A 13,401-nucleotide genomic window follows, 5' to 3' on the forward strand; every position below is an offset into this window, starting at 1 on the left:
AGTGGTTGCAACCAAGTTCGAGCAGCTCGTTGAACACAGCTATTGTCAACATAATCATAAAACTTACCGTTATAAACTCGGTTTTCAAAACGGCCAATAACCGCTTTTTTCCAAATCATTCATTGGCCCCCGCTCGAAAAGGCCAATGATTGGTTCTCGCTCCATCAAGAAGGCCTACAATCGGAAAATTTCGCAAACTGTCATTGGCCTTAGCATGGTGAGAGGCCAATGACTCTCTCTTGCTCATTCATTGAAAACCGAAAAGGCCTAGCCTTGGGCCAAGCACGCTAATAAAATTCTATTTTGGCCAATAAAAAAGGCCCATGCCTTGATGAAAATCGAGAATGGGCCAAGCATTTAAACTCATCATTTTTTCCACATTTTTGTCAGTTTTCAGAATAAAATCAATTCTCGAAGACTTTTTCAAAAGGACGTAAGTCAAAAAATATACACAAACACATTTTATGCTGTGAAGTACTGTTCGACCTCTAACAATATTATTAATTTAATGAATATTGTCATAATCAACTTACAAGAGATTTTAATTAGTTTTTACAAAATGACGAAACATTCCAACTGACGTTTTTAGAAATTACTTTCGTTACGCCTTTTTGGTTGCAAATCGACGAATCTATTAAATTGACAGACAACAGACATACGCTCTAATAAAAACAACGTAACTAACATAGAAATAAAAACAATCATCGATTCGACTTTCGCCGTTTTGGTTTTCTTTTATTTTCAAACATGGAAAACATCTAATGGATGACTCTTCTGGGATTGTTCAAATATTACGTAACGCAACAGGGGGAGGGAGGGGGTCTTACATAGTGTTACGGTCCATACAAAAATTTAAAATTTTCCATACAAAAGCTGTTACGTGGGGGAGGGAGGGGGTCTAAAATCGGGAAATTTTGCGTTACGTAATATTTGAATGAACCCTCTGGTTTTCAGCTGCCACTTGGTAAAATAAACAATAATCAAAACATATTAAACTATTTTATGACTTCAGGGCAGCAATATTATAATTACAAAGGCCATAGCCGGAGTGGAACAAAACATTACAACATTAAGAATACAGAATCCGCATGATTTCCGCATTCGCATAAATTTCACGAAAAAATGAATGATTGTTCAAAATTTTGGCTTTTTTCGTGTCAATTTTTTACCCGTTGGGTGAAATGAGCATAATTAGTACTTACCCTATCTGAGTCCGTATTTACTCTCCACTCGTTTGCAAAAAGCCGTCTAGAGCCACGGGTAGAGCTTGAACGTGGACGATTTTATGCGTTGTCATTAGGATAAACCGGCCAAGACCAACATGTCGGCTCTCTTCTCCTTCTCAATATCATCGAAACCATCGTAATCCTCTTCCTACTCGTCACTTGCCATCGGAAGTCAAACACAATCAAAACTCCGTCTGCGCCTGCGGTAGTAACGTCCAAGTCACCGTACCAGCACATTTGCCAACTTTTTTCGGGATCATTCAGTATTCCAGATACTTGAATATGTGCTTGTCTGGTACTGAATAAACGTTGTGTGAATTTGTCCATCTGCTATTTTGACGAGCTCAGCTTAAAGATTCGCAATCCTCCAACCTACAGGTGTTGCCACAATCATGCGAATTGTGATCTGTGCTCCATCGACGACCTCATCCGCTACATGCAGTTTATCTGGGGGATGGATTTCTAATTTTCACTATTCAGATGAGCAAAAGAATAATTTGAAACACTGAATTAATGTTACTGAAATTGTTAATTCAATCTGTAACTTACCTCAACGATACAATCTCCAGATGGTTAGAAGAAAACACAAAACAAAACAGTTTAGCAAAAACAAAGTGCTAATTTTGTAAATAAACACTGTTTTTGTTTGCTGCCAAATTGTCGTATAAGCCATTTTATGAGACGTTTCGAATCATATGGTTTCCGTTTGTTTACCAGCTTTGAAAGTTTCTGGCGGGCCGATTTATTTACGTTTCTTCTAGCGCTACATTTGGAAGGAGCTTATTCAACAATGGGGCTGGTGGCAGTGTAACAAAGCTTTTAATTTTCGCATGTAAAATTGAAATCAGCAGGCAGAGAAGATATTTTTCATTTACAGGTAACATAATACATGTAAACCGAGTAGAACCATGTGCTGGAAGAGACGGGGACGTCATCGCCAACAAAAATGTGACCAGCGCCATTCAGATATCAGGCTAGTTTTTTGAACAACAACAATGAGCGGCCCGCCAGAAAACGTCATTCGAACGTCTCGTAAAATGGCTTATGACACATTTATGTTGTGCAGCTGACGTAACGTATTGACGAAAGTAAACAACAATATGGTAACATAGCGTAACGGTTAGACGAAAGTAACACATTGGATAATAGAATGACTTATGAAAAGAGCGCATCTCAGCTCGCGAATTCAAAACGTGGTAAAATGTATTTTTTCAATAATCATAGTACAATTTTCAACGATTGGAATTATTCGTATAGGAGCTTCAAGTTATGTATAAAAAGCTTCCTTTGGACGTATAAAACATAAATCAAATTGTGCAGGTTTTAAATAGAAATTGAATATAGGTTCCATAAACCTGACCCCGATTATCTCAGCAAGAGTGAAAACGACTTACGCCCATTTGAAAAAGTGTTCGAGAATTATTAGTGTGTAGTAACAGTAAATCGTCACTCAACTAGCAAGAAATCACATTGATTGATTTGAAATCTGAAAAATAGGAATTGAAAATGTGGTGAATGATATTCAAATCGAATTTTCTCAGAGTCAACGATCTGAGGATTGGCCCTTTTGAATTGTTACGCGAGAAATCACAAAGATTTCCGGTCACAAATAAAATATAATTTCATCGCGACAAAACCGACAGCGCGAAATAAACTGTTATGGCGGAATCACGGGTGAAGTTACACACTGGCCAAATTAGTCGTGCATCAAACATGCCTAGTTTAAATAGTTATGTTGAGAATGTATAACTTCAAAACAAGGCAAAGTGTAAACTTAACGAATGCCAAAATATATTAGCATTTAAGGTGAAACAGCTTGGAATCATAATTCAATAATGTACCAAATCTTTGAAGGCACAAATCTCGCGAGAGAGTCATCAAACTACAGTGCAATGGACCGATGCACGAGTTCACTATTTTGACGTTTGAGCGGTGCCGAATTCACTCGTTGCCATAGTCACGTAAATAACACGGCACCGCTCAAACGTCAAATTAATGAACTCGAGCATGGACCAATGCACGACTTCACTCCTTGACGTTTGAGCGGTGCCATGTTATTTATGTGACCATGGAAACGCGTGAACTTGGCACCGCTCAAACGTCAAATTAGTGAACTCGTGCATTGATCCATTGGTCCATGGATCAATGCACCAGTTCATTTTGACGTTTTAGCGGTGCCGTGTTATTTATGTGCCCATGGCAACGAGTGAATTTGGCACCGCTCAAACGTCAGATTAGTGAACTCGTGCATCGGTCCATTCCTATTTTAGCTTTGTGCACTAGCAGAAAGCTTAAAATAAGAAGATTGACCTTGTGTGTTCATTATTTGAACAGATTTGTGCCTTTGAAATCGTGAGTAGGAGCACAAGCCGGCCATTGTACCTGCCATGTTTGGTTTCCGAGATGTGTCACCTTAAACTATCGATGTTTTCATTATATTTTGAGTGTGCATGAAATGCAATAAAAAAGGCTTTTCGTTTTTAACACACGCCCTTTTTGGAAGTAACACACAGTTATGTTTACCAACATTGGCGGCTCACGAAAAAAGGAGCAATAAAAATTCAGTTTATATGTGGAAATTTTATTGAAAATTGTTCATCCGTAATGGAAACCTCTTCTACAGGATGTCGGTTGTGCCTGGATCCATTTGCGGACAATTTCGATTCGATCGATAACCTGAAGGAACAGATGGATAAAGTGTTCCGTTTCGTGGTAAGCTAGAACTCGATCTCCAACTCCAGAAGCTCCATTAGATTTAGGTACCTTTTTCCTCTACAGATCGAATTCAAACCCGGATGTTCAACCACCGTGTGCCAGAGTTGTTCCTATACGGTTTGTGAATTCTACAAGTACTCGGAAAAAGTACGGGTCAATCAGGAATGGTTAAACGGGGAAAGAGTTAGAACTTCAGACTCACCAGCTGAAGACATCAAGACAGTACTCGTTCCCGAGGATGTGAAAGACGAGCCAACAATACCTAACAGCGTCGTTGAAGTTGTCCAAGACGAGAGCGTCTCAGCCCAAGCCGACAAAATACCCGAATTGAAAGATGAATCCGGAGGGGATTCTGGTGATGATCAATATCCCAGTGATGATTCGTATAAGCCCCCAGTTAAAACTACCAAACCCGTGCGGAAAAGAAAACCCCAAAGTAAAACATCGTCAAGCGAAGACTCGGATTCTTTCGATTCGGAAGATGATGTAGAATTGCGGCCCAGGCGGAAGCCGAGAAATCCCAAAGCACAAGAAAAGAGAAACAATGAGAATAAACAAATTATGGAGTTTTACCAGATGACATGTGATGTTTGCAGCTTTCTAGCGGAAGATTACAGATCACTCTTAACGCATTTTAAGAAAGAGCATAAACGCAAAGCCTTCATAGTTTGCTGCAAAAGGAAGCTAGTTTCTAAAAAGGCACTTCTTAATCACATCACCTTTCACAGTGACCCGAATGCGTTCCGCTGCAACCAGTGCAATAAAAGTTACAAAGACCCCGGATACCTGGAAATGCACAAGACTCACGTACACGGAACCCAAGAGAAAGAATACCCCTTCAAATGTGAGGAATGTGGGAAGTCCTTCCAGAGGAAACACATGCTAACGGCACATAAAGATAAACACAAAAGGATTCAATGCGAGATTTGCAACAAGGTTCTCTCGAGCAGCGCTTCCCTCAATACGCACATGACTAACATGCACAGTGAAAAGAATCGAACCATGGTGTGTGACTTCTGTGGCCAAGAGTTCTTGAACAAGATTTGTTTCGATCGACACCTGAACGAGCACAACGGAATCGAGATTCCAAAATTGCAGTGTCCGTTCTGTTTCAAGTGGTACCGAGGCGAACGGAACCGGTCAAATCACATTGAGTACGTACACAACCAGAAGGGCCGCCAGTATCCTTGTGACGTCTGCCATCAAAACTATCCCAATGAGCGGGCCATGAAGAAGCACAAGCGGTACGTGCATGTGGAGGAGAAGTTCGAGTGCGAATTCTGCGGCAAACGGTTCAAGCAGTCCGTCAACCTGAAGGAACACCGGACGACCCACACCGGTGAGGTGCTCTATTCATGTGATTTTTGCGGCATCACGAAAAACTCACGGGCCAATCTGTACGTGCACGTCAAACAGAAACATCCTACAGAGTGGGCCGAGCGGAAACTCCGGCAGGCGGAAGAGAACGCTACGCTGTAAGGGATTGGGGATGCTGCCGAGCGAAGTATGCATTAGATGGGTTTAGGCACCAATGGGAAAAGTTAGAAAGCTGGAATTTCACACCTTATCTCTGGAACTGTAAGTATGAGTGACCCTCTAATAATGTCCGATCTTTTAATGTAAGGGATCGCTCATTGAAATGTATAATTGAAAAAGGTTTGTCTCATGGGGTCCTTAGAGGTGATCGAATCCTAAGCGCGAGCGACACGATTTACAATACAGATGTCTAGACATTACATATACAACTCACGACTCCCAAATCGATAGACATGCGAGATAAGGACTTAGCGACTCATTGGAAGCCAAGCACTATACAAATCTCAATCAGCCAGCTCTCAATTGGCATTGCAGTATGGAATTGCAGGAATTGCATATACAATAGTGTTTGGATGGGCATTAAGGTATCTCACAAAAATGAATGTGCGAAAAGTGATGGTGCACATACCTAGAATGAAAGATGTGCTTATTTATAGCGTTTTTGTAAAACATAAACATTCTGAAAAATCCTTCAGAGGTTCCGCCAGATCAAGTACCTAATGGACCATGGCAGTTTTTTTTATGAAATTTGTAATATATTTGGTGCAGCTGTTTTTCTGTTTTCTAGGCCTATTTTGTTTCTATGCATTATTGGGCATTCGTGTGGTATTCGTTTTTTGATAATATTCATTTTTTCTGCAATACTTCTTACAACTCATAATTAGAGTGATTGTATGGTCGGAGTTCTGCTAAACCGCACCAAGTGCCATTTTTTAGCAAATTGAGTTATTTTTTACACCAGAGCACTCAAATAATCATAACCTTTCTACCATAAAAATATCGGGTAATTTGACCAGTTCCTTGTAATCTTAGATCAAAAATATTCTCTGGAAGCCAGAGTGAACCATAAACCAACGCACATCAGAGGGAATTCATTTTTCTGATATATAGCAAGATTTTATCAATTTCCTTCTATATCCTTACAAATTATCTATTCCAAGCAACTCATAGAAACAGAGGCCAGTGAAATTGGGCAGAAATTGACTAATTGAAATGAAATATTGTTTCGGTGGCGTTGTGTTTATTTGAAGGTGGCGTTATGTTTTATTGTGATGCTCGCAACACGGCAAAATAGTTCGAAATTCGATTTCCACACGTTTGCTCAGAGAACACAGGCACAGAAGGTCAGGACAACGAAGGCGATGGCTACGTCAGCACAGCGGACAGCGGAAATCAACCAGCTCCCACGATGGGGGAAGTTAAGGATGCCATTCAACAGCTCAAGAACAACAAAGCCGCTGGCAAGGATGGTATCGGAGCCGAACTCATCAAGATGGGCCCGGACAGGTTGGCCGCTTGTCTGCATCGGCTGATAGTCAGAATCTGGGAAACGGAACAGCTACCGGAGGAGTGGAAGCAAGGCGTTATATGCCCTATCTACAAAAAGGGCGACAAACTGGAGTGTGAAGTAGATGAAGAAAACCGAATTTAGTACTATACCATTTAATTCCACTAGAGTTTGTATCCTTTGACAGATACGCGTATTTCGACCTCAACTGTAAGGCCGTCTTCAGTGTCGTGTACTAGACTCGACTTGGTGTGAAAATTATCGTGCAATCACCATCCTAAACGCCGCCTATAAAGTGCTATCCCAGATTCTCTTCCGTCGTCTATCACCTATAGCAAACGAGTTCGTGGGAAGTTATCAAGCAGGTTTCATCGACGGCCGCTCGACAACGGACCAGATCTTTTCCGTGCGGCAAATCCTCCAGAAATGCGGTGAGTACCAGGTCCCTACGCACCATTTGTTCATCGATTTCAAGGCGGCATACGATAGTATCGACCGCATAGAGCTATGGAAAATCATGGACGAGAACAGCTTTTCCGGGAAGCTCACAAGATTGATCAGAGCAACGATGGACGGTGTGCAAAACTGCGTGAAGATCTCGGGCGAACACTCCAGTTCGTTCGAGTCTCGGCGGGGACTACGACAGGGCGACGGACTTTCGTGCCTGTTGTTCAATATTGCGCTTGAAGGTGTCATGCGGAGAGCCGGACTTAACAGTCGAGGCACGATTTTCACGAGATCCGGACAATTTGTTTGCTTCGCGGACGACATGGATATTATTGGGAGAAAATTTGAAACGGTGGTAGATTTGTTCACCCGCCTGAAACGCGAAGCAACAAGAGTCGGGCTAATGGTGACTGCGTCGAAAACAAAGTACATGCTGGTTGGCGGAACTGAGCGCGACAGGGCCCGCCTAGGAAGCAGTGTTACGATAGACGGGGATACCTTCGAGGTGGTGGACGAGTTCGTCTACCTCGGATCCTTGTTGACGGCTGACAACAATGTTAGTCGGGAAATACGGAGGCGCATCATCAGCGGAAGTCGTGCCTACTATGGGCTCCAGAAGAAACTGCGGTTAAGAAAGATTCACCCCCGCACCAAATGCACGATGTACAAAACGCTCATAAGACCGGTAGTCCTCTATGGGCATGAGGCGTGGACTATGCTCGAGGAGGACTTGCAAGCTCTTGGGGTTTTCGAACGCCGAGTGCTAAGGAGGATCTTCGGCGGCGTGCAGGAGAACGGCGTGTGGCGGCGAAGGATGAACCACGAGCTCGCTCAACTCTACGGCGAACCCAGTATCGTGAAGGTAGCTAAAGCTGGAAGGATACGCTGGGCAGGGCATGTTGCAAGAATGCCGGACAACAACCCTGTAAAGATGGTGTTCGCCACGAATCCGGTCGGAACAAGAAGGCGTGGGGCGCAGCGAGCTAGGTGGATTGACCAGGTACACCAGGACCTGGAGAGCGTGGGTCACAGTCGAGGATGGAGAGAAGCGGCCATGAACCGAGGGAATTGGCGAAATATTGTTGGCGAGGCTTTATCAAGATAATTGATGTAAAGCCAAATAAGTAAGTAAGTACGTTTGCTCAACATTGAAATAAATTTCACCCTATAATGAGTAGGTGAAAGCATTGACATTTCTGTAAATACTCTGAATGAAATGTATTATCAACTGAATATAAAAACTAATAATGAAATAATAATTTGTGTCATAAAAAGCAATGTAGATTATTATTGCTGATATAAGAAATTCATCATTTTTATTTCAATGTTCATAATGCTGTTTTACGAAATCAGCAAGATGCCACACTGGCGTGATTCAGATCAATTCATAAGGTGAATCAATGAAATACTTACCGATTCCTTGTGGCAAATAAACATAAGGGGAAATTATGAATATTCATAGTATTTTTGCCTGAGTGTTGAATTGTATGAATGCAGCAACACATCGCGAATGATTTGTACGCTGTCCGCTTCGGTGGCGAGCCGAAAATTCCGTTAGAAAGGTTAATCCTTCTTTAAAAACAACATAAATCTCACAATAAATTATTGAGAAAACAGATATGGAATCATCTATTATTTAAATATGGAAATAGGGTCCTAAAGCCCTGTCCCAATTTTAGTGCCAGACGCTAAGTTTAGGTCAAGGGTGTTCAGGCGGCGAAGACGTGTGCGAAAGCGGTTCCTCTTTTAAATGCATTGATCTCGATAATATGGAAGAAATTTCTAAAAAAAAAGTAGTGGATAGTGCGTGTCAGTGGATATAGGAATGAATTTTCATAGTGTATAGTGAAAAATTGTGAAATTATGGTATTTTTCGAGGTGCTTGATCAATTTTGTAATGGCTTGGCCGATGTGAAGTGAAAAAAAAAATTGGCATAGTCAATGTATTGGTGTTGTCGTGTGGGTGGAGTGAAGTGAGGGGTTTCTTTATTTAAAGCTTGAATGATGTTGTTTTAATGGGGCTCAATAGTGTTGAATGAATTTCTGTCAGTTGGCATTTAAAGCATTTCATAAATATTTCGTTATATGGTCGTTTTATTCAAGAATTTATGTAAAATCATGTGGTTGAAGTGAGCATCGAATTTTCTGGAAGCAATAGTTACTTCGGATCAGTAAGTGTGTGTGCGTGAAACTTAGCGCATCAAGCATTATGTTGTCATGACAACGACGAAATGTGGTGTTAGAAGTGGAGCAACCTAAAGCTGTAGGCCGACGACATAGTAACGCGGCGCGTCAAGCGGGGCGTGAGGCGTTCATCATGCGATTTGCATATAAGCATATATGTGACATTGTGACGCCTTGTTGAATCGCGTGGGTCGTAACTACATTACAGGATATCCGGGAGAAAATAAATGCAACATTAATACACAGAATTAATATTTTGCAGTTTTAGATCTCTAGAAAGATTCGCGAATCAGGCGAAACTGACAAAATGTACACAATTTAAGAAAATATAGCGTTGAAATTGTAGCTCCATTGTCTATTCACTGCACGTGAACTTTTCCCCTATCGATAATTTAACTATTCAAAATACGCAAATTTGTAGAAGACGAAACTTCACCTCATGCCAAACCACACACTTTATTGGTTACGCCTGTGTTTTTGTGTATCAAAGTGATGGGCGCATCTGAAATCGAAATCAAAACACGGCGAGAGTAAACGGCGACACTGCAAACAAAAAATAAACAAGGCGTACATGGCGGGCTTAATTGAAACCAGAATGTAAACACGGCGCAAAAGTAATAGGCGACACTGAAAATAATATCGATTGCAGGCTCATAACATTGGGCGATTCTGGCATTCTCGAGTACGTTTTAGGCGAACCTTTAAAGATTTTTTGAGTACGAAATAGCTAGGGGAATTGTAGGAGATGTGTGTGGTATTGATGAGGATTTTAAAACTTGGTTTATGAAATATGTTTTAATGTGAAAAGGTTAAAGTTTGAGTATATTTTGTCCAATTGGGATTTACAATTGCACATGAAAATTTCATTGATTATTTTCTCATTGTTATTGATTTGTCAGATAGGCCCTAATCGCGAATTCCTCTAGATCTACATTTCCTACCATTAAGGGACTGTCCATTATTTACGTAACACATTTTTGTGACCATTTTCTGTATGAAAATTAAAAAAAATAATTGTAAGGCGCGTAAGAAATCTCAATCTTATTAAATTTTGCGTGAAGTAAACACAATCATTAATGAAATGTTTCGCGAGTATAGCATATTGGAAACCTTAAGAAAAATCAAACCATCATAGATCATCGGAGAGTTCATCCAGTTCTTCAAGTGTTACAAATCTGCATGGGGCTCCAACTAACTTGGTGAGATTGTTCTAATTTATATTGTATTTATTTATCTTTTTATATCATATATAACTGGGTTGGGAGGGACCACCAGGGCACCCAAATGAAGCGACTTGGACAGGGAGCTTGGGGCTGCCTCCTCCCTGTTATTAACATTTCGTGGATTGAGGGCGGGCTCTTCGACCCCATCTATTGGGAGTATTCTGTCAATCGAGGGCTTGATTGTACAATTGTTCGTGAAAACTTTCTTCTGGAAGGAGATTCTTTTCCCCTGCCGCAGGTTTCGTGCAATTGTCTCTGCTTGCGGGTCCGCACTTCCGTTTTTCCGTTTGTTCAAGCCCAAAAACATTTTGTTTATGTTATGTTCGATTTTGTCACACCCCTTGACATAAACTCAAATTTTGGGTGTGTTTTGTTTTCCGTGTCCCTTCCGAAATTGCCCATTGCACGGTGACGTCATCAGATAAAGCGATAAAAAATTAAAATTATTCGTGCGCGATCAACTAGCACACGATAAGACTTCAAAGTTTAATACCTCGGACTAAAGTTTTTGGCACTTGGTGCGGTTTTGCAGATCCCCGACCATGTATACGATTTCAAAATATGTACGATTTTTTGTTTCAAAACCAGACATTTCTATCCGATAGCACTGTTTATAACGAATATATCCGTGGAAAAAAATGACAAAATGTGTTAAAGAGAAAATACATTTTTTTCGATTTCCCGATGTTTCAAGAATTTTACCATATTCTCTAGTGAGTCAATAAGGCCGGAACAACTTTGAAATTTTACTTTAGTCAATACTCCCCACCCCACGATTTCAACAAGATCATATGTTCTTCATAATGCTATAAATAAGCATATATTCCATTCTAGGGTTGAGCATTACGAATTTTTGAACATTGATTTTTTTCTGGGACAATGGACATCTAGTTCTTCCGAAACGCGAATTTATAGCAATTTGGGAGTAGCGAGTCCCGCCTAGAAGAGGTGTAGCTTTTTGAGAAATTTGACTGCAATTTGTTCATCCAACCCGAAATTGTATGTAATGTCTAGGCTATTTTTAGGTTTAGGTTTTTCTGAATGAATGTCCGTTAATTTTAGAAGGCTACCAAATCTATAACTAAGCTACTTATTTATGCCGAAATGGGAATCCATGTTAGCATTAGTATTAGCATTAGACAATTCGGACGTAGGTGGTACTGTCCTAAACCGTTGTATGAGGGTTGCCTCCTCCCCGTCCGTTACCAAAGTCAAATGGGTTAATTATACGAGGGCGTCAGGTGACAATTGTCGGTGTCTTATAGCGAGGTGAAAATTCTCGTCTGATGTGAAGTGACTCGCCATGCAAATCAAATGGAGAGTCACTTCACTCGAGTTGAGAATCGTCACCTCGCTATACGACACCGACAATTGTCACCTCACGCCACTCTTTGAACATGCCAAAAAGATTTGGGACTAACCCTTGACTCTTAGATAAGATTGACGCATCTTCCAATAGTTGAGAGCTGTCCTGGCCACGTCCTTGAGAATACTGAGGAATGGGAAGGAATAATAAATTGAACACAACAGAGAACTCTTACGACCTCTTATAGGTGTGTAGCGGAGACGTGAGCAGCCGAATTAATGGAGACAATAAACGTACGCGAAAACTATCGAAAACAATATTTTATTACGGTAATAATTTCAACGCGTGCTTACACAGTTTAGCTTTGCTACTAACTCACTCGATTTGTTTCTCTCTTCTTGTCGTCATCCTTCCTCTCTCTCTGCTTGGTGTGAGTGGTATCCAGGGGAGTGCCAACCACCACAGTGCCCCCCAGTTACACCAAAAACTTAACGCGGTGGCCTGAAGGTGTAACTATAGTTTTCTTATTCACAGGATCGTTGGTAGTTGTTTCTGACCCGGTGTAAGCTGGTTTTACCCGGTCGATCGAAACTCTTTGCTGTTTCTGATTTACCAGGATATCCACGTACTTATCTGTTCGACTAAGTACACGATAAGGGCCGTCATAAGGTCGTTGTAGAGATTTTTTAACAGCGTCGTGTCGTACAAATACGTGAGTGCAATCCTTCAGCTTTTGGTTCACGAATAATTTGCCTTTTGTGTGATGTTTGGCTTCGACTGGTCTAATCTGGTCCATTACACGATGGAGGTCCAACGAAAAATCGGCTCGATCAACGATTTTTTCCGGCGGCTCGAAAAATTCTCCAGGTACACGTAAAGGTTGACCGTACACCAACTCGGCAGGAGAACAATCCATATCTTCTTTAATAGCAGTTCGTAGGCCGAGTAGAATTAAAGGGAGTCGAGTGAACCACTTCTTGGCATCGACGCACATGATGGCTTCCTTCAATTTTCGATGAAAACGTTCGACCATCCCATTCGCTTGTGGGTGGTATGCGGTTGTACGTGTGTGATTGACTCCAAGTAGAATTGCCAATTCCCTGAACAACTCGGATTCAAATTGACGTCCCTGATCCGTAGTGATGTATTCAGGGCAGCCAAAACGAGAGATCCATTGAGAGCAAAGTGCCGTTGCTACAGTATTTGCCGTCATATCTTCCAAAGGAATAGCTTCGGGCCATCTGGTGTATCGATCTACAATTGTAAGAAGGTACGTATGACCGTTAGACGGAGGCAATGGACCTACAAGGTCAACATGGTTGAATCGGCATTTTGGCAAACCAAATGAGGTCAATGGCGCTGTAGTGTGACGGTGAATCTTCGATTTTTGGCATGCTTCGCATTTTCTCACAAACTCAGTGATATGTCTGTTCATTTTGGGCCAAACAAACCTACTGGACACAAACTTTCGGGTGG

The 13,401-nt window shown here is 41.3% G+C and overlaps 1 protein-coding gene and 1 long non-coding RNA gene across 3 annotated transcripts; one reads left to right on the forward strand and one right to left on the reverse strand.

The window, feature by feature from the left end:
• The first annotated feature begins 3,709 nt into the window (after positions 1–3,709).
• Positions 3,710–6,653, forward strand: LOC5578170 (transcription factor grauzone). 2 transcript variants are annotated; one of them, XR_002499476.1, is made up of 3 exons: positions 3,710–3,938; positions 4,005–5,519; positions 6,509–6,653. XR_002499476.1 is itself a non-coding variant. In XM_001663691.2 (2 exons), exons 1-2 carry the CDS (start codon positions 3,831–3,833, stop codon positions 5,418–5,420), a joined length of 1,524 nt encoding a protein of 507 aa, XP_001663741.1. In that variant the 5' UTR covers positions 3,710–3,830; the 3' UTR covers positions 5,421–5,842. The 2 variants fall into 2 exon arrangements, 1 of the variants encoding a protein (XP_001663741.1); XM_001663691.2 differs by lacking the exon at positions 6,509–6,653 and having other exon boundaries at positions 4,005–5,842.
• A 2,449-nt stretch (positions 6,654–9,102) lies between these two features.
• Positions 9,103–10,668, reverse strand: LOC110675418. The gene is made up of 2 exons (XR_002499479.1): positions 10,338–10,668; positions 9,103–9,593 (listed from the first exon to the last, which is right to left on the reverse strand). It is a non-coding gene; the product is annotated as an uncharacterized LOC110675418 (long non-coding RNA).
• Positions 10,669–13,401: the final 2,733 nt, after the last annotated feature.

Source organism: Aedes aegypti, chromosome 2 (assembly GCF_002204515.2).
Source record: "Aedes aegypti strain LVP_AGWG chromosome 2, AaegL5.0 Primary Assembly, whole genome shotgun sequence".
NCBI lineage: Eukaryota > Metazoa > Arthropoda > Insecta > Diptera > Culicidae > Aedes > Aedes aegypti.